Source organism: Peromyscus maniculatus, chromosome 14 (assembly GCF_049852395.1).
Source record: "Peromyscus maniculatus bairdii isolate BWxNUB_F1_BW_parent chromosome 14, HU_Pman_BW_mat_3.1, whole genome shotgun sequence".
NCBI lineage: Eukaryota > Metazoa > Chordata > Mammalia > Rodentia > Cricetidae > Peromyscus > Peromyscus maniculatus.
Genome location: NC_134865.1, coordinates 73,072,487 through 73,093,657, shown reverse-complemented (window position 1 = coordinate 73,093,657; position 21,171 = coordinate 73,072,487). Strand labels below are relative to the sequence as shown.

At 37.1% G+C, this 21,171-nt stretch overlaps 1 protein-coding gene across 11 annotated transcripts in view; it reads left to right on the top strand.

Moving 5' to 3' along the window:
• Nucleotides 1-21,171, top strand: part of LOC102917890 (cation channel sperm-associated auxiliary subunit beta-like) — a 189,370-nt gene that overhangs the window by 13,089 nt on the left and 155,110 nt on the right. For 3 of the 11 annotated variants that reach the window (XM_076551255.1, XM_076551254.1, XM_076551251.1), the window contains exons 1-2: nt 13,337-13,525; nt 18,401-18,479. In XM_076551255.1, coding sequence (XP_076407370.1) covers nt 18,401-18,479 — 79 coding nt within the window. In that variant the 5' untranslated portion in view covers nt 13,337-13,525. Of the gene's footprint in view, nt 1-13,336; nt 13,526-17,654; nt 17,878-18,400; nt 18,480-21,171 lie in introns of those variants that run through there. The other 8 variants (XM_076551260.1, XM_076551258.1, XM_076551257.1 and 5 more) reach the window with 6 other exon arrangements.

The window sequence follows — 21,171 nt, the reverse complement described above, 5'->3', positions numbered from 1 at the left end:
CATGTGTGCATCCACCACACCACAACACACCACACACACACACACACACACACACACACACACACACACACACACACACACACTAAGTAATAAAATAATTTATAGCCAAGATTTTAAAATTTTACCATCACATTTTCCTTATTTATATTACTATCTTAACATTTTTCATACCTCAGGAGTAAGGGAAATGAGCTAGGCATATTATTTTAAAAATCAGGATGTTGAGAGATGTAAACTTTTGGCCTTTGGTTTACATTTAGAAAACATTGGGTTAATAAGTCAAACTATTCCTTTGTAAAATAGAAATAATTCTTTTCAGAAACCTGTGTGATTGGTATTGCTTGCCTTATATAGACAGCATATGAGCCTGATTGTTGTTTGAGAAAGTAGGTGGGGTTAACTTGGGAGACCAAGACTTCTAGGGATGCTTCACTTAAGAAAAGTCTCTAGGTGTAGTCTGGGTCTAGTTATGTAATGCTTAAATTTTAATTTTCTTAAAAAGCTAATAAGAATTGACTCAACTAACAACACTTTCCAAGTCTCATGTACAAATATCAGTTTACTAATGTATAAATGGAAGTTATTCTCTCCAATGACAAATATTTATGTCTGTCTTCACAATGCTTCTGTTTTATTTCAAGGCATGTATGAATTTTAATCTTAGAAGTCATGCCATTGTTTGGGTAATTTAAAATCAAAGCAAAGGGAAGGAGACTGGAGACAGACATTATCCAGGCTGTAGCTGTGGCCATTGTAACATCCTGCCCTATACAGGCATCTACTAAAGAGCCTTTCCATCAGATACCCATATTTAGTGCCTTTCTCATGGAGAGTGCAGTCCTCACATAGCACATTTGCCTCTTTGATCTTTCCTTTTGCTATATTTCATTATAACCATTCCCACCTGTTTACATAGTCTTTGGTCAGGCGAGTTACCATTTTATTGATGAGATTTCAGCCTACAAAATTAGAATCACATTTTATGACTCCCAAACTTTTTACTAGTTCATCCTAAATGCAGATTTAGGAATTTTCCTCTTTTGCTAATAATTATATGTTAAAATCTCTGTTTCTAACTTTTTATTAGAAGTATTTAAAATGTTTGATACAATTAATATTCTCTTCCTTACCAGTTTAGTACACACCTGAGAAAGTTGTTTTGTTTTGTTTTTGGTTTTGGTTGTTTTGCAGAGGGGTGGTGGTAATGTACTTTATTTCTAGATTTCTGAACTAGAAAGTATGACATCATTCATAAAGAAGCCAGGCAGAGTTTTGATTGCTAGTTGGTAGGCTCCTTACCCCCAAGAAAAATAAGAGAAAATGATCAGTTTCTACCTTGCCAAAGAAAATCTCAGGTCATCATAACAGTTATGTGAATCTACAGCCCAACAACATGTCATTTTGGACTTTGGATGACTGGAGCTGAGAGTTTCCAAATAGTGATCTGCTTTCCAAAGACAGGGAAATTTGTTCTTATAGAAAGGTCTATTTGTGTTTTTATGTGTTTGTCACACTCTAACAAAATTTTGAGTTATACTGCAGGGACATTTGAAGGTGTTACAAGTGCACTTTTGGTACAACCTGGCACTTTAATGTTTTTATTTGAAGGTGTCACTGTTTTGTCATTTTTCTGTTTGAGGAAGAAAGTGATTAGAGTTTGCAGTCCAAGACTGGTGGAAGAAATGTAGTCTTTCCAGTATTCTAAAAATTTATGGATACTATAGACACAGTCTATATTACAATATTTTCTGTAACTTCTATCATTTCCTCAAAATAAGATCCATAATGTTACCTAAAATTTAAGGAAGAATACTATCTTTCTTACCTTTTCCTGGGGGCAAGGGTACTAAAAATTTATTTGAAAGAAAATGACTATCTGCATTTTTATGAAAATGCAATTTTTATTGTAATTTTCAAGTTATAAAAATATGAACATGTCTGCCGGGCGGTGGTGGCGCACGCCTTTAATCCCAGCACTCGGGAGGCAGAGCCAGGCGGATCTCTGTGAGTTCGAGGCCAGCCTGGGCTACCAAGTGAGCTCCAGGAAAGGCGCAAAGCTACACAGAGAAACCCTGTCTCGAAAAACCAAAAAAAAAAAAAAAAAAAAAAAAAAAATATGAACATGTCAAAAATACACTCTAGTCTGTATATGAGCAGTCCCAGCCATTTGAAAGTCATACAGATTATGGACTTATACAGAACATGGATAAAGCAACACACAATGGTTCAATTCTCTTATTCCTCATTATATGGAGCATATGTATTTTAGCTTTCTGTGTGAACCAGTGGGTCTTTGTTTCTTATTGTGTCTTCTCTTGGGGCTCTTTTCCTTCTGTTAGCTTGCCTTGTCCAGCTTTGAAATGATGGTTTTTGTTTTGTCTTATTATATTTTATTTTGCTATGTTTTATTTTTATTTCTAAAATACATATGCAGAAGACCTACTGCAGACCCATGTCAACCCTATGCTTGTCGCCTGGGTCTCTGTCAGTTCATTGGAGCTTTGCTTGTTGGATTTTGAGAGCCTTGTTCTCCTGATGTATGTTCTTCATCACCTCTGGCTCTTACACTTTCTGCATCCTCTTCTGAGGGATTCCCTGAGTTTTTAGGAAAGGGATTTAATGGAGACACCCCATTTAGAGCTGTGTGTTCTCCCATGTGTTACGTCTGGCTGTGGGTCTCTATATTTGTTCCCATATGCTGTGGGAGGAAGTTTTTCTGATGACAGCTGAATAAGACACTGATCTATAAGTATATCAGAGTGGTACTCCTATCTTCTCCATTATTTGAAGATTTTATTAGCATCACCTTCATATATTTTAGGAAGCTTCCACGGCATCAGGTTTCCATAGTACCCTCATATGCCTCACAATTCTAGCTGTCTCTGACCACATTCCTCCCTTAACCCCAACTTCTCCTTTCCCTCCCCATCTGATCATCCCATTCCTGTTTTTCCTACCTCAGCCTCCCCATAAAATCTATTCTATTTTCCTCCTCCAGGGAGATCCATGTGTCCCCCCCAAAGTTCCTTCCTCTATACCTAACCTCTCTGGGTTTATGAATAATAGTTTGGATGTTATTTACTTAACAGCTAATGTCCACATATAAGCAAATATATACCATATTTATTTTTCTGGGTCTTGAGGAGCAGAAGGAGAGGTGAAGATCTTCAGTCAGCCTACCACTTCCCTGGCAGGAGTGACCTTTGGGTTAGAATGGGAATTCAGTAATAATAATATATTAGAAATACAATATGTATTTCTGGACCAAAGATAGTTTTAAAATTGAATAATAAAATCTCAGTACCTGAAAGCATTACCTTTGGTCTCAGAATTTGTATGTGGATACCTTGAATGCAGTATTGTCCTTTAGGACTGAAATTGTTTTCTTTTGCTCAAAATGCTTTTCCTAGTGGCTTCTTCTTTCTCTTTTAGTTTTAACCATGTGGTTGATCTGAGAAACATAGGCCCTTAGAGCCAAAATAAATGTTCCATATTAAAAAAAATTAAAAACCTTGTCAGTCCCATGCAAGTTTTCTGGAGGTTCGGTCTCTGTGAGCCCCCATGAGCCCAGGTCAGTTGATTCTGTATGTTTTCCTGTGGTGTCTTTGGCCCGTCTGGCTCCCATAATCCTTCTTTTCTCTTTTCCACAGGATTTCCCAATGTTCACCTAATGTTTGGCTGTGGGTCTCTGCATCTGTTTCTATCAGTTTCTGGGTGAAGCCTCTCTGATGACAATTGGACTGGGCAATGATTTATGAGTATAGCAGAATATCATTAGGAATCATTTCATTGACTTTTCTTTTTTGCAATCATGTTTGGTTCTATCCTAGGTCTCTGGGTTATCCACCTTCTGTGTCCTGGTGCTCAAGGCATTGTCGTGGGTGGGCTCTCTCTTATAGTATGGGTCTCAAGCTGAACCAGTCATTGGTTAGCCTCTCCCATAATTTCCATGCCACCTTTGTCTCAGCACATCTTGTAGGCAGGGCAAATTGTAGGTCAGAGGTTATATGGGCGGGTTGGGGTCCCAATCCCTCCACTGGGAGTCTTGTCTGGTTATAGGAAATGGCTGGTTCAGTCATCATATCTCCCATTACTAAGATTCTTAGCTAGGGTCACCCTCATAACTTCTTGGGAGTTTCCATTGCACTAGGTTTCTAGCTCATCTCAGAGATGCCTCTGCTTCCAGTTGTCCTTTCCAGTACTCTCTCCCTCCATCCTCCCCCAACCTGATTCCTCCTGTTTCTATGCCCACCCACCCCCATTCAGACCTCTCCTCCATCCACCTTTGAAGTCTATTCTCTTTCCTCTTTACAGTGAGATTACACATGCCTCCCTACCCACCTCCGCCCCACAGGATCTTCCTTGTTACTTAGCTTCTTTGGATCTGTGGATTGTAGCATGGTTATGTAGATGAAATTCTAAATAGTCTTAGTGAATAAGAAACATAGAGCCAAATACATGGGTAATAGCTGAAGAAATCAGAGAATTAGCAAAGAGCCACTGACTACTCTTTAGCTTATCACCAAGTTGTAGTTTCCCACACGAGAGAGAGACCTTCTTCCTGTGTGACTTGTCTTTTTATTGCCTTTCTGTTCTGCCTTCTCATTGGCTCTACACCCAACAAAGTGACTTTCTCATCACTACCTGTCTATACAGACCTCCAGGTCTATATGATTGGTACTGGGATCAAAGGTTCTGGTCACTATGCTTGGCTGTGTCCTTGACCACACAGAGACTCTGCCTGGCATGTGATCAGATTAAGGGTGTGTGCCAACACCGCTGGACTTTTGCTTAATGGCTTGCTTTTACCACTGATCTCCAGGCAACTTTATTTATTAACATACAAATAAAAGCACATTTCAGCATAAATAAAATATCACAACATGGTTATCCTTTACAGCTAATATCCACCTATAAGTAAGTACATAACCACGTTTGTCTTTCTGGCTTTGAGTTACCACACTCAGGATGATCTTTTCTAGTTCCATCCATTTGCCAGCAAATTTCATGATGTTATTTTTAATACTCCATTGTGTAAATGTATCACATTTTCTTTATCAATTCTTTGGTTGAGGGACCAACAATTCTAGGGTGTTTCCAGTTTCTGACTATTACAAATAGAGCTTCTATGAACATAGTTGAGCAAGTGCCCTTGTGTTGTGGTAGAGTGTACTTTCGATATATGCCCAGGACTGGTATATCTGAGTCTTGAGGTAAATTGATGCCCATTTTTCTGAGAAACCACCGTATTGATTTCCAAAGTGGCTGTCAGGTTTTTATTCCCACTAACAATTGAGGAGTGATCCCCTTGTTTCATATCCTTGTCAGCATGAGCTGTCGCTTGTATTTTTTATCTTAGCCATTCTGACAGCTGTAAGATGGAATCTCAGAGTCCTTTTGATTTGCATTTCCCTGATGGCTAAGCATGTTAAACATTTCTTATTTATTTGAGATTCTTTTATTGAGAATTCCCTGTTTAGATCTGTACCCCATTTAATTGGGTTATTTGGTTTGTTGATGTCTAGTTTCTTGATTTTTTTAAAAATATATTTTGGAAATCAGCCCTCTGTCAGATATGGGGTTGCTGAAGATCTTTTCCCATTCTCTAGGCTGCCATTTTTGTTCTATTAATGGTGTCCTTTGCCTTATAGAAGCTTTTCAGTTTCATGAGGTCCCATTTATTATTTGTTGATCTTAGTCCCTGCATGATTGATGTTCTATTAAGGAAGTTGTCTCCTGTGCCAATGTGCTCAAGACTGTTCATCACTTTCTCTTCTATTACATTCAATGTATCCAGTTTTATGTTGAGGTCTTTGATCCACTTGGACTTGAATTTTGTGCAGGGTGATAGATATGGATCTATTTGCATTCTTCTACAACCTGACATCCAGTTATACCAGCATCATTTGTTAAAGTTGCTATTATTTCATTGTGTATTTCTGGCTTCTTTATCAAAAATTTGGTGTCTATAGGTATGTGGATTTATATCTGGGTCTTCGATTCATTTCCATTGATCAATGTGTCTGTTTTTAATGCCAATACCATGTAGTTTTTATTACTACAGCTCAGTAGTACAGTATGAAATCAGGGATGGTGATATCTCCAGAAGTTCTTCTATTGTGCAGGATTGTTTTAGCTACCCTGGTTTTTTTTTTCCATATGAGTATTGTATTTCAAGTTCTGTAAAGAATTATGTTGGAATTTTGATGGAAATTGTGTTGAATCTGTAGATTGTTTTTGGTAGGATGGCCATTTTTACTATATTAATCCTGCCAATCCATGAGCATGGGAGATCTTTCCATCTTTTGATATCTTCAGTTTCTTCAAACATTTGACATTCTTGATATACAGATCTTTCACTTGCTTGGTTAGAGTTGGGCCCTCTGTACATGTGTTGCAGTTGCATGGCTTGGTCTTCTTGTGGGACTCCTGGCAGAGGGAGCAGGGGCTGTTTTGGATGCTGTTGCCTGTTCTTAGGACCCTTTCCTCCTTCTGGGTTGCCTTGCCTAGCCTTGGTAAGAGATAAGGTGCATAGTCTCACTGCAACTTGATATTCCATGGCTGGCTGATACACATGGAAAGCCTGTACTTTTCGGAAGGGAAGGAAGAGGGAGTGGATGGAGTGGGAAGAGACTGGAGGAGAGGAAGGAGGGAGAGGAAACTGTGATCAGTCTGGGAAATTAATTAATTAATTAATAGAAATTTAAAAAAAAAAAAGATGAATGATGGCACCTAAAAAAGAAACCTTGATTCAAATAAATGGCTTACATGATTTATTAGGTAATTAATAACAGAGTTGAGTCAATGATTCTTAGATATTAGGTTTAGTAATCAATGATTTAACAGATAGCAAGTACTTGTATCTAGAGGAAATATGTTGAGCAATATATTTGATTAAATAATTTTAGAATATATAACAGCATTATAACATAAGTCACAGTCAATTTTAGTAGGAAAAAAGGAAATGTAAAATATCATTTATCCAGATAAGAGGCTTATGTTTTTATATAATTAAAATTTGATCAGTTTGTTATCTTTACCATAGTTATTGATCAAACTATTTTTTATTTTTATGAACGGTTTATTGTTTGTTATTTTGTTTTGTTTGTGAGACAAGATCTCATGTAGCCTAGGCTGGTTTGAACTAATTATGTTGCAAAGAATGCTAAACTCTTGGTCCTTCTGACTACCCTTCTCAGCTGCTGGAAGTATAGGCATGATCAACAACATTTGGTTTCATTGTTAATAACGTTGTTAAAGCTGTCAGGGTAGGGATGTTTGCCTGTTTCTAAGAACTGTCTTTTAATGTATATTTGGATCATCTGTTTTACCATTACATAACCAGTTAGAAGCCAACATACTCAATTGTATTCATTCCTTTCCTTGTCTTAAGTGGTAAAAATCAGGTTTTTTGATATGTCTAGAAAGGAAATATAACTTATTAGGAGTTTTTACTTTGCTGTGATGCTTTGTTGTTTCTCGATCATGTTAAAAAAAAAAAAAAAGAAAAAGGCATCTTACTTTTAGTGTGTTTGTTTCATTTTTATACTGGGGACTGAACCTAGGACTTGGCACATGCAAGTGCCCTATAATGAGCTACATCTCCAGCCAAAGGATTTTTGTTCCTTGTTTTTAAACACACATAAGTTTCAGTAAAATGACCTTCATTTGTTGGTGCCTTCTGTTGTGCCCCCTTACTTTGAGGGTGAAAATATATTTCATTTAAATATATTGGAAAAGTTGGAGTAGGATTTTAGTGGATGTTTGTTGGTTGGTTGGATGTTAATTCTACTTTTCTTTATAGTGATCCTGTGAGAAATCATGATAACATGTGAAGAAATTTCTCTATTTTTAAGTTTACAGGTAGTTTTACTGTAAACATTGTGAGTTGGTTTAAAATGTGTGCTTTGCTGCTGACTAAAACACTGCATTGTATTATTAAGAGCAAATATTCACCTTTGAAACCTTAATCTACAGTCCAAACTTCATTTCTTCTAAACAGAAATTAGCTTGACAATTAATAGTAAATAGTCAGAGTACCTTTTGGTGGAACATATTAGGCAATATCTTGATTCTTGTAGTAAATGAGTGTGTCTACCAAAGATACTATAGAGTTGACAATGTGCCTCTCCTTGATTGATCACTAATGAACAAATATCAAATTGCAGTAAGACTGGGCACATCCCCTCATATTGAGGTTGGATGAGGCAACTCAGTAGGAAAAAAAGTGTCCCATAAGCAGGCAAAAAGTGAGAGACAGCCCCTGACCCCACTGTTAGGTTTCCCACAAGAGCACCAAGCTACACAACCATAACATATATGCAGAGAACCTGGGTCAGACTCATACAGGCTCTCTGATTGTTGGTTCAGTCTCTGTGGACCCCTACAAGCCCAGATGAGTTGATTCTGTGGGCCGTTTTCTTGTGTCCCTGACCCCTCTGGTTTTTACAGTCCTTCCTCCTCTTCCACAGAATTCCTCAAGCTCTGACTAATGTTTGGTCATGAGTCTCTGCATTGGCTTCCATTGGTTGCTGGATGAAGCCTCTTTAATGACAATTATACTAGGCTCTGGTCTACAATTATCAGTTTTGTTCTTAGTTCAAGACTGCTTCACTATTCAGTCTTTTGTGATTCCACTTGAAATTTTATTGCATATATTTTTATTGGTAGAAAATAGCTCAAATAAATGTCTGATACCTATTTCTGTTGTACTTGGAAGTTTAACCATCATAATATTTTATGTAATGTATTATTATCTATTTGTGAGATACCAAAAACTGTAGATTTTTTTTGTGTCATGCTGCGTGTAGCTGCAATACCTCATTAAATTCAAATGATCCCAATATCTCTCTCTCTACCTTTGCCCTCAAGTTTCTTACAATGTGAATTCTTTAGCAATGCTTATGTTTAAGAGAATTTTTAACATTATATTAAATATATATTAAATATATTTTTCTATGAAAAACTTGACACAGGCATTCATCAATGTAATTTAGTGAACTATATTTAGTAAACTTTGTGTTATTGAACACTTTTTTGTATTTCTTTTTTTTTGGTTCATATTTTTTAAATATGCTTTTAGTTGAAATAGAATTACACTCCCTTACATCCTATACCCCTTTTCTCCTTTTAGCCTCTCCAAGGTACCCTCCCTCAAATCCCTTTTAAAACCCCCAACTATCAAGTTGATAACCCTTTTCTTGGATTATTATTCTTGTGTGCCTCCATATGTATATACGATATATATGTGCATGCACAAATATATAGAATTATAACTGACTGAGTCATATTTTGTTGTTCGTGTATATAGTTTCAGGACTGACTATTCTCCATTGGACAGCCAATCCTGAGGAGAGGCTAATTTTCCTTTCAGTTGTTAGTTGCCTGTAGTTCTTTGTATATAGAGGTGGGGCCCTCTGAAACTTCCTCCTTCCATGTTAACATGTCCATTGATATTGTCATTGTTCTAATCTTGTTTATGTAGCCATTTCTAGAAGAGACTGTATCACAGCAGACTCCCTGGTATTCTGATTCTTAACAACAATCTTTCCCCTTCTTTCTTCCTTGATGTCCCTTGACCCATAGATGAAGGAGATATAACATAGAAGTATCCACTGGGACTAGGTTCCCCGTGAACGGTTGATCTGTGTATTTGTCCAGTTGTGGATTTCTGTAATAGCCTTCATTTGCTATAAAGAAAGGCTTCTTTGGTAAGGAGTGATAGCTATACTTATCTGTAGATATAAGGATAAGATTCAGATTGTAGTTAGGAATTAATGCTGGTCTAGTGAAATAGTATAGTAGGTATTTTTCTAAGGTCCATAACATTACTAGTCCCAGGCATGGTCCCAGGTACTAGATTTCCAGTACCAGGCATGACTTCTCTTCTGTTGAATGGGCCTTAGGTCCAATTAGACCGTTGTTGGTTGCCATCAACACGAGTGCCATTTCTTGCATCTTTATGCATATCTTGCCATGCTGGTAATTGTCCTGTTTCATAGGTTTTACAGCTGGATAGGTGTTTAATTGCTTCCCTTGACAACTTACATAGTATTTCTGGAATCATGGAAGTTGAATTCCAGGAAGGAGGCTTTTGTAAGTGAGGGCACGTTGAAACTATCAAACTGGATTGCTCCATGGGTGCCTTTGAAAGAAAATGTTTATTGTAAATCTGGAGGAGAAAATAGCCAGAAGCATCTGCAGAAGTCTAAAGCTGCTATGGCTACCTCTTGGGTACAGAGAGAGGAGCAAAGTAGTCATGGCTGGGGCTGTCTCTTACAAGCAGAAAGAAGAGCAGGGCAAGAAAGAACCTCATCTAAAGGGAACAGGTAATTGGAGGGAGGGAGCTGGAACAACCTGGGGAGTTTAGACTAGAAGAGCCCAGTGGCTTTGGTATATACTATAGGTACATGTCAGTAGGGGAGAAAGGAGCCTGGAGGTTAGCTTGGGCTTGGATATGCACCTCAGGTACCTGTCAATAGGGAACCAGATGCCTCATCTGCCAGAGGCAAGGGGAGATAGGGAAGTGGCTCTTCTTGGCATACAGAAACCAGTTTTACAGGTCTCTGAGGAGTGCTGAGAATAAACTTTCATCTATCCACCAGCAATCCTTTTGTTTACCTTGCTAGCCTTCAGCCCCAGTTAAGCACAGACAGTCATTTGGGACATATGCACTGCCTTTTAAAATGATAGGGGTTCCCTTTGGACCTAAGAGCTTTCAGCTTACATCCAGATTGAATCATTCAAGTTCTGTGTCCTAAGTGTACTGTGTCTTCAGCAATACGTAGCTTACCTTAAATCCCTGAGAGGTAACCAAGGGCTTCATTGATAATCTATATTGTTTTAGCAGTCACAAGGACTACCCTGGCCAACCATTTGAAAGAAGGTTTCTCATGTCTGATACTGGTGTTTTTGTTAGTTTATAGTTCTTGTGGGGAGCATTGTGAGCCCAAGTGACTTAACTTCACATGCACTTATGTATTGTATACAATTTTAGGTAGCAACAGCACATTTTAATGTGTTTAATTACACCATTTTAAAAAATGAGACAATGAGACACTTTTTGTTTTGTTGTTAAGACAAGGTTCCACTATGTGGCCCAGACTGGCCTTAACTCATTACTCTATCTCTGCCTCCTTGGGATCACAGGTGTTTCCCATAATATGTGGCAAGATACTACTTTTTATGTATTAAATATATTAAAATTAAATGTTAAATATTATAGGTAAATATAATCTTCAATGTTGAATTACTGGAAAAAAATTTCTCATTATTTATCTTGAGTCTTAAGCATGTTCATATCCTAAAATATGTGTGCATATGAGTTTGTATGTGTGTGTGTGTGCATGTACGTGTTGTTAGAAATTAAGCCCAGGTTCTTATGCAAACAATCTGCCACTAAACTATACATGTTTTTTGTTTGCTTGTTTGTTTTATCTGAGCAAGGTGTCATTTATAGAGCTTCTGTTGGATTTGAATTTAAGATATTCCTGTCTCTTTCTTCTAAGTATTAGAATACAGGCATGCTCTGTTAGTTCTGGCAAAAGAATTGCTTTTAAATACATTAAAGAATTTTTATTTATGATTATTCATTTTCTCATTATTTGTATAAGAAAGCTTGGAACAGGAGAATGTTGTGTATTTGAGTAAATTACATGTACTCATTTTGTATGAATAACTGTTTTAAGCTTTTGAAAAATCACGTTCCATTACAAAATGGTGAGAGTAATTGAGAAGTGTGAACTGCATGGAGAAGGATCCTTCATGTAATATATACATGTGTGAGGAATTAGATTCAAGAAATACCAATATGTTTGTTATCATTTGTTGAACACAATTGCTGATTTGTGTGGAAATACTCTCTCTGTATTTGTTTGCAGTTTTCAGTGAACTCTTTTAGTCAGGACAAAAAAAAAGTCATAGCCCCTTTCCTTATCCCAGCAGCTCCTGACTGGATGCCTGGAGTCTGATGTGTTTATCAGGAGGAAGAATTTCATCTTTTATTGCATAGGTACAGATAACGATGCACTAGAAGGTCACTCAGAGTGCTCATCCATATCAAAATGCTATACATCAGTGTCTGCTTGAAAGCAAGTCCTTTGTCCGTAGAAGAGAGAGACATGTCAGGGCATCCAAAGAGAGAAAACAAACAAAAGACTGTGAGGGTAGGAGAAGGCCATTGTGACCAGCTTTATAATTTTTGTTTTTGTTTTTATTTTTCAAGACAGGGTTTCTCTGTGTATCCCTGACTGCTCTGGAACTCAATTTGTAGACCAGGCTGGCCTCAAAGTCAGAAATCTGTCTGCCTCTGCTTTCTGAGTGCTGGGTTTAAAGTTGTGCACCAACACTGCCCAACCATAATTTTCTATAGGACTATCAATATGCACTTTCAGCCTTGCTCAGACATTTCTGTCCTGATACTGTGTGGAGAAACAACTTATTGCTGCATTGCCACAATTGTCTGAAGCTTGTAATTTGCTTCCATGCAAAATCTTAAGCCCCTTCTAGTGCAAGAAACAACCTCTAACAAAAAGGAGTCTCCAGTTTCTGGGAAAAGAGTTATTACTACTAAATAATAATCTTTTATTGTGTACTAATAATATTGATAATACTTTGTTGTGTTCTGCTCTTTCTTTTAAATGGATGACTAACTTTTTCATTTACAGTCACCAGAAAAGAGGAAAAGAATATTTCTTACACAGGCTTTCCCAGGATATACATTAAACTGTGACCAGTTTACTTCTGTGATAGGTATACAAAACAGAAGCCACGTGAATCCTCTTTTGAAGGAAAGCATGGATATAAAATGGAATTAACTAGCGTCATTACAACATTACTTGCTAGCTTTACATTCATTTGTGACTATTTGGTACTGGGGAAGTTGTTCAGATTCATTCTGGCAACCTGAGTCTGACACCCAACAAAGAGTAGCCACACAGCAATGAATATGGGAGAAAATTAGCAAATTCTATGCACACACATCTCTTTGTAACCTTTTTACCCTGTGAGTTTACTTGTTTATCTTGCAGTAAGTTCATTTGTCAGTCATACCTTTTAAGTCCTATTTATTTTTCAAGACAAGTATGAAGCTCTTCAATGACAGGTTGCCCTAAGTGTCAATGTATAGAGACAGGATGGCCTTTTGACTGTTATGTTTTCACTTATGTACTCAAATAAGCATCTGAACACTCTAAAATGGATATTATATTAAAGATGATAGATTTGGAAAACTATTACTTCTCATAGATTTTCAAAGAAAATCTGCTATACTCTTGATGGAGGCAGTTAGTTGGAAATTCCAACTGCCTATCCTTTAGATTTTTCTTAGCAGGCTTCTGTACTTAGTAGCAGCTGATTGGCTGTTACCAAAGTTAAGAAGACTGTTAAGGTAGTCAACTGTAAAAACTCAGCTAAGGCAGTCAACTGTGAAAACTCAGCTCTTGATAGTTGGATCTTTAATCTACAGAAGAAACAAGGCTAAAATGTAAACAACAAAACAAAAGACAAGGGAGACATACAATTAAAGGTAAATATAGTAATGAATACTAAAATAAGCTTCCTGCAATAATATTAATCGATGTAATCACTTTTCTGTGACAATCAAATAGCTACAAATGAGACAAATGGGGAGGAGATAGGCTTGTTCTTTGGTTGAATTCACAATGTTTGTTGTCACAGACAAGAAACACCTCAAACACACTGTCTCAGACAGTTGTGTAAATTCAATTCTTGATACTGTCTCTGCAGTCTACAGTGTAGACTCTACACAGAAGAAACAGGAGTAAAATGTAAAAAGGAAAGGCAACCAGGGAGGAATTAGAGGTAATTATTATAATAATGAATATTAAAATAAGCTCCCTGCTATAATATTAATTTAGTGTAATCACTTTTCTATGACAATGGAAGAGTTACAAATGAACTGGATGGGGAGAAGGTAGGATCCATCTTTGATACAATTTGCAGTGTTTGATACCAGAGAAGAGGGAAATTCCAAATGTCTGGTTTGTCGAAGACAGCTATATAAAGCCCATAATAATTAAAGTTGTCTAACTGTTGTCAGTTTAACTGTTAAGTGAGTTGGAAAAAAAATAAAAAGACATTGCCATTTATCATTGTGTAGCTTCCAAGTTGACTCTGACTAGTAAAAAAGATAGTATAATTGTCTGATAAGATGAAACATCTGAATTTAATAAATTGAAATTTATGTAACTGAAGAAAGAAGTTGTAGAGGTAATCAAATACTTCACTGTAAAGAAGCTATCAGATATAACAAGCACAGACAGTGTAGAATAACTGTGATATTAGTCTGAATTAATATTAATAGTAATATTCAGTATTGATATTAATACTGAATAAAATGTGAACTTAGAGAAACAGCTTACTGAAAAAAATTTTAATTGTTCAAGATTCACTCAAACCAAAATTTCTCTAGATACGAAGTTCCAGTTGGAAAAATGAATATCAACATAAGAAAAAAGGTTATATTGATGGTAAAATGAGATAAAGATATGTGTTACCAGTTTAATGATAGGTTAAATATAATAATTCCTGATACACTTGAATTTTTTTATTTTGTGGCATCTTCATGTGTTGACTGAATTTGTTAAGTCCAAAGATCTCGTTTCTAAGCTAATCTGGTACTAGGTAGTAATGATCTTTAACATGCTTTTATTAGTTACTTTTTTATTACTGTGATAAAATGCCATTGCAAACATCTTACAGAAGAGAGTGTATTTGGGCTTCTGGTTCCAGAGGGTTATACTCTATGATGGCAGAGCAAAACCATAGGGCAAGAGCAGGAAGCTGAGGGCTCATATCTTGACCTGCAAGTATAAAAGGGAAAGATGGAACTCTCAAAGCCTGCCTTGAGTGACATACTTCCTCCAACAAAGGTGATACCTCATAAGCCTCCTAAACAGTGCCATCAGTTGAGGACCAAGTGTTCAAATGTCTGTGACTATAAGGGGCAAATCATCCAAACCACCATGGACCCTAAAGTTCATTCTGTCACTAAACTAAAAGAGTATGTAAATAATCTTGAATCCTGAAAACAGGGGTATGCATTTAGTAACAGAGCCATAGGGAACCTGAGACCAATTCTGCTGTGTCTCCTTTGAATTAACTCTCTCAAATCTCTTTCCTCCCTGTGTGTTTAAAATCTTTCACAGTAAGTTCTTAGTTCTTTGGTCAAAGATAAACCATAGCCTAATCCAATAAAATTAAATTAGCTATTTTATGCCTACTTAATAAAAGGAATTAGAGAAGTATTGAGGATAACAATAATATAGGTCAACCAAACTGGAGACCTAGAGTATAATGCATTTCTGTTAAACTAATGAGAAAAGCTTATGGGTTCTAATGGTGTTATATCATTTAATTTGAATGTTTAGGTAAATAATACAAGATTTTGATAAGAATATTGTTTTCTAAATTAAACAATGACCATATCTCAACGCTCAAATTATTCTTACAAAAAATATAATTGAGCAAGCACCATGATGGTATACTTTATCATGCTAGTTGTTTCCTCTTCCCTGTGACAACTTGTTTCTTAAGGTGACTGAAAGCGTGAATTTTTTTTAATTGAAAAAAAATGTTTTCATACAAAATAGTATGATCACAGTTTCCCCTCCCCCAACTTCTCTTTAATCCTCAATTCCCCACCCAACTCCATGCCCTTTTAGACTCTCTCCCTTTAAAATTCAGACAAGTAAATGAAAGAGAAAAAAACACAAGAAACACAAATACACAAAGCCATAAAATCCCCAAATTGGAAACTATAACATATAAGCCAAAGCCAGTAGCACCAAAAAACAAACAAACAAACAAACAAACAAACAAAAAAAGCCCAAAATTTCTAAACAAAGCAATTTGAGATCAAAAGGCCACAAAAATGCCATTGAGTTTGTTTTGTTTTGTGTTGGCCATCTACTACTAAGCATAGAACCTAACCTTAAGTTTGGTTAATATACCCAGTGAGACTCCATTGAAGGAAACTAATTTTTCCTTTGCAAGCTGATGTCAATGGGCGATAGCTTTTTGGTTAGGGATGGCAGACCATGTCCTCTTCCCTCCTTCACACTGTGATCCCATCTGGCTTAAACCTGTCCAGCTCCTGGGCATGCTACCTAATCTCTGTGAGTTCATATGTGGATCAGTTGTGTTGTGTCTGGAAGACACTGCTTGGAATCATCCATCCATTCTAGCTCTTAAAATCTTTCTACCTCCTCTTTTGCAGAGCTCCCTGATCCCCAAGGGGAGTGTTTGATGAAGACATCCCATTTAGGACTGAATATTCCAAAATCTCTCACTCTTGGTGCATTGTCTAGTTGTGGGTCTCTGTGTTAGTTCCCATCTATTGCAAGAAAAAGTTTCTCTGATGATGACTGAGTGAAGTACTGATCTATGGGTATATCACAATATTGATAGGAGTCATTTTATTGTTACGTTCCTTTAGCAGAACAATATTATTTGGTTTTACGGTAGGCCTATGACCTATCTAGTCTCAGGCTCTTGGCAAGCTGAGCAGTGTTAGAGTTCCATCTCATGGAGTAGGCTTTAAATCCAATCAGAAAAGTGATCATCCAGGCAGATCACCTTTGTAGATCACAGAGTTTGTAGCTGGATTTGTGGTTACCTTTTTCTACTGGTAGCTTGATAAGTACCTTTCAGTACCATGAACTCTAGAGAGTAGGGGTAAAATCTCTAGTTAGGATCAGCTCAGTATATCTGTAGTCACTGAGATATGTAAGCATTGTCTTCAACAATAGGGCCTTGCCATTAATTTGTGGAGAACAAATAATACATGAATTTTTCAATTTTTCCAAGGTTGTTGTGATGGTGCATGCCTTTGATTCTGGCACAAGGAGGCAGAGGCAAGTGGATCTCTGTGGGTTGAAAAACAGACTGGTATCCATAGTGACTTGCAGGCCAGCACAGTGAGACCCTTTCTCTAAAAATAACCAAGTAAATAAAAAATAGACTTTTTTGGAAATATAAAAATGGCAAATTCAAAATCCAATGGATATTTGAACATTTTGCCAATAAATATTTTTAAATAAGCAAAGCAGATTTTGAGGGAGGGAACACGCTAATTAGTTGAGACGTTATCAAGGGCCCTCCAGAGTCTGAGATTTTAGTCTACTTGAAGTTGTCAAGTCAGGCTTATACCTGTTTTCTTGGATCCTGGCAATAGAAATGAAATTCCTAGGTTAGAGACAAAAGGTATCATTGCTCACAGAGAGAAGCATAGCCATAGTATCAGCATGAAGCTTTTTCTAATTCCTTCACTCCCAAAGTCCAACAGCATTTCCTAGGGTTCCATAACAAAGTAGCATACACTGGGTAGATTAAGCAACAGAATGTTTTTTCACAATTCTGGGGGCCAGAAGCCTAAGGTCAAAGTGTTACCATGGTTGATTTCTACTGAAGTCCCTGAGAGAATAATCTAGTCTGGCCTCTCCCATGAGTTTATAGATGATTGTCTTGTCCCTGTCTTTGCTTTATCTCCTCTTTTTGTAACTCTGTGCCCAAGTTTACTCAGCTTTTAAGGATACTATACACTTTCAGTTAGAGCATCTTTCAATGACCTCATTCTCTAAATAGGATCTCATTCTAGGGGTTAGGACTTCAATATGTGAATTTTGTTATAACAGATACTTACACAGGTCATGAGATGCATCACAGGGGAAGAACACTAACATTAGGAGAATCATCATGGAAACTGGCCTGCTGTTGCAACTCCTTCACATCTTTTGGCAGCAAACACAACCCTGAGAAAAGCCCTGAATCAAGAGCACCAGAGACTTGCATTCTTACTATACTCAGCAAGAACATGCAAGGAAGGCTTGGGACCATGTAGACTTCATCTAAATCTAGGTATTCAAAATATTGTCAAAATAGTAAAAGAAAAAAAAAAAAGATTGTCAGTTTTATCATCCTTAGAGCATTTACTGATCTAGGCAGATTCTTGATCTGTATATCTTATACAGATCATATAGATCTTAATCTAATATCATGACTCTCACTTCTCCCACTGTTACTAATATTGAAGAAAATCCCAAGCCCCAACCTCTCTGTTTCTCACTATGACCATACTTTTACATATTTTAAATACACAGTAGGAGATAAATTAGAATGTAGTCATGTTGTGTGTCTATTTCAGGGATTTGTTGGTTGGCCAATTGTTAATTGGGTGCTGGGGATTAAATCCAGGGCTGTGTGCTTGCTAAGCAAGTACTCTACCTCCCTCTCTATCATCTGCTTTTTTCACATGATAAAAAAATAGTCTTAATTTGAAGAGATGCTTCCTTCACCTTTGTGTAGTTGTTTTTATGTCTAAAAATGCAAAATAATATTTTCAGAGTAACTGAATAGAAATAACTTATATTTATTCCAACAGATGGAATCACTGCTTATATATGTTATGATTTTACTTTTGAATGTGTTTGAATTTTCATCAGGAATTGTATATAATAAACGTAAGTATCAGACTCTTTTTCAGGAGTTCTTATTCATAACCTTTTCTCATTTACAGTTCAAATATTATCCATTTAATATTTTTTCTTGACAGTATTTTCCCATTGTTTTTATACAGTATCTATTTGTTATGGCCCAGGTGTATAGTATTGTCATTGTGAACCCATTATTACCAAGTTGTGTATTCCAACTTTTTTAAATAACATATTGTCACTTCTAAGTCATTGAATGTTCACCATTAACAGCAGATTAATCATGGCAAATACTTTATTATTTGAACAGATATAATTTTTTTCCTTGATGTATGAACTCTTAGGCTATCAAATTAAAAGGATAATTTCCTGAAAAAACAAATATATGGATAGAATTAGTTCACAAGTGAGTTACTTCACTCATACCCAGAGAGTCTTACCCCAGGACCCTTCCCTGGGACACAACCAGTCCCCAGGAACACCCACCCAACTTTGTCCCAGTTGCTAGCCAGCAGGCAAAACTCCTGCAGGAAGGCCCACACACACACCAAAATTCCCCCACCAGACCCTACAATCTGCATGCCCTGCCCCTATATCCATCTGCCTGAGTCCCCAGAAACTTCCAGAGGCACGGAAAGCAAACCACCAGCTCTCATTGGATCAAGAGTTGCTGGCCAGCAGGCAAAACTCCTGAAGGAAGGCCCCCCCAATGAAAACCTCCCACTGGATCTTGCAACCTACATGCCCTGCCCTCATACCCATTCGCCTGAGACCCCAGCAACTTCCTGAGGCACAGAAACCAAACCACCAGCTCTCATTGGACCAAGAGAGGAGGAGATGGGCAGACGTCAAAGCAAAAATACATATAATAACATAAAGAGCAATACAGCATCACCAGAACCTAGGCCTCTTTCAACAGCAAGACCTGAACATCACAATGTAGAAGAAGCAGAAGAAAGTAACCTTAAGAATAGCATCGTGAAGATGCTAGAGGCCGTTCAAGGAAAAATGAAGAATGAAATTGAGGAAAAGACGAACAAAAAATTGGAAGAAACCAATAAAGAAATAGAGGAAAAGACAATTAAACTTTGGAAGAAATTAATAAACCCTTAAAGAAAGCCAAGAAAACCACGAAAAAAGCAATTAAACATGTGAAGGAAACAGGTCAAGACCTGAAAAGGGAAATAGAAACAATGAAGAAGACACAGAGGAAATGCTGGAAATAGAAAATATGAGTAAACGAACAGGAAACACAGATGCAAGCATAACCAACAGAATACAAGAGATGGAAGAGAGAAGAATAACTGGTGTAGAGGATACAATAGAGGAAATATATTTGTCAAAGGAAATACCAAAGCCAAAAAAAGTCATAACACAAAACGTCCAGGAAATCTGGGACACCATGAAAAGGCCAAAGCTAAGAATAATAGGGATAAAAGGAGGAGAAGAATACCAACTCAAAGGCACATAAAATATATTCAACAAGATCATAGAAGAAGGCCGGGCGTTGGTGGCGCATGCCTTTAATCCCAGCACTTGGGAGGCAGAGCCAGGCGGATCTCTGTGAGTTCGAGGCCAGCCTGGGCTACCAAGTGAGCTCCAGGAAAGGCGCAAAGCTACACAGAGAAACCCTGTCTCGAAAAACCAAAAAAAAAAAAAAAAAAAAAAGGATCATAGAAGAAAACTTGCCCAACTTAAAGAAGAAAATAACTATGAAGACGCAGGAAGTCTACAGAACACCAAACAGATTAAACGTCCCCCAGAAGTCCCGTTGCCACATAATAAACAACTAAACCTACAGAATGAAGAAAGAACATTAAGAGCAGCAAAGGAAAAAAGCCCAAGTGACTTATAAAGGCAAACCCATCAGAATAACACCTGACTTCTCAATGGAGACTTTGAAAGTCAGAAGGACCTAGACAGATATAATGGAGACCCTAAGAGACCATGGATGCCAGGCTAGAATAATATACTCAGCAAAACATTCAATCATCATAGACAGAGTGAACAAGACATTCCAAGACAAAAACCAGATTTAAACAATACCTATCCACAAATCCAGCCCTACAGAAAGCTCTAGAAGGAAAATTCCAACCTAAAGAATTCAGATACACCCACACAAACCAAGGCAATAGATAACCCCACAGCAGTAAATCCCAAAGAACAGAAATATACACATACTACCACCAAGAAAATAACATGAATTAACAATCACTGGTCATTAATATCCTTTAATATCAATGGAATTGATTCACCTATAAAAAGACACAAGCTAACAGAATGGATACAAAGGCAGGACCCATCTTTCTGCTGCATACAAGAAACACACCTCGATTTCAAAGATAGACAGTACCTCAGAATAAAAGGCTGGGAAAGGTCTTTCCAATCAAATGGTCTTAAGCAAGCTGGTGTAGCTATCCTAATATATGATAAAGTAGACCTCAAACTAAAATCAATCAAAAGAGGTCAAGAAGGACGTTACATACTCATCACAGGAAAGATTCACCAAGATGAAGTTTCAATTCAGAACATTTATGTTCCAAACACAAGGGCAGCCGTATATGTAAAAGAAATATCATTAAAGCTCAAATCACACATTAAACCCCACACATTAATAGTGGGAGACTTCAACAACCTACTCTCACCACTGGACAGATCTGCCAAATGGAAACTTAACAGAGAAATAATGGGTTTAACTGATGTTATGACTCAAATGGACTTA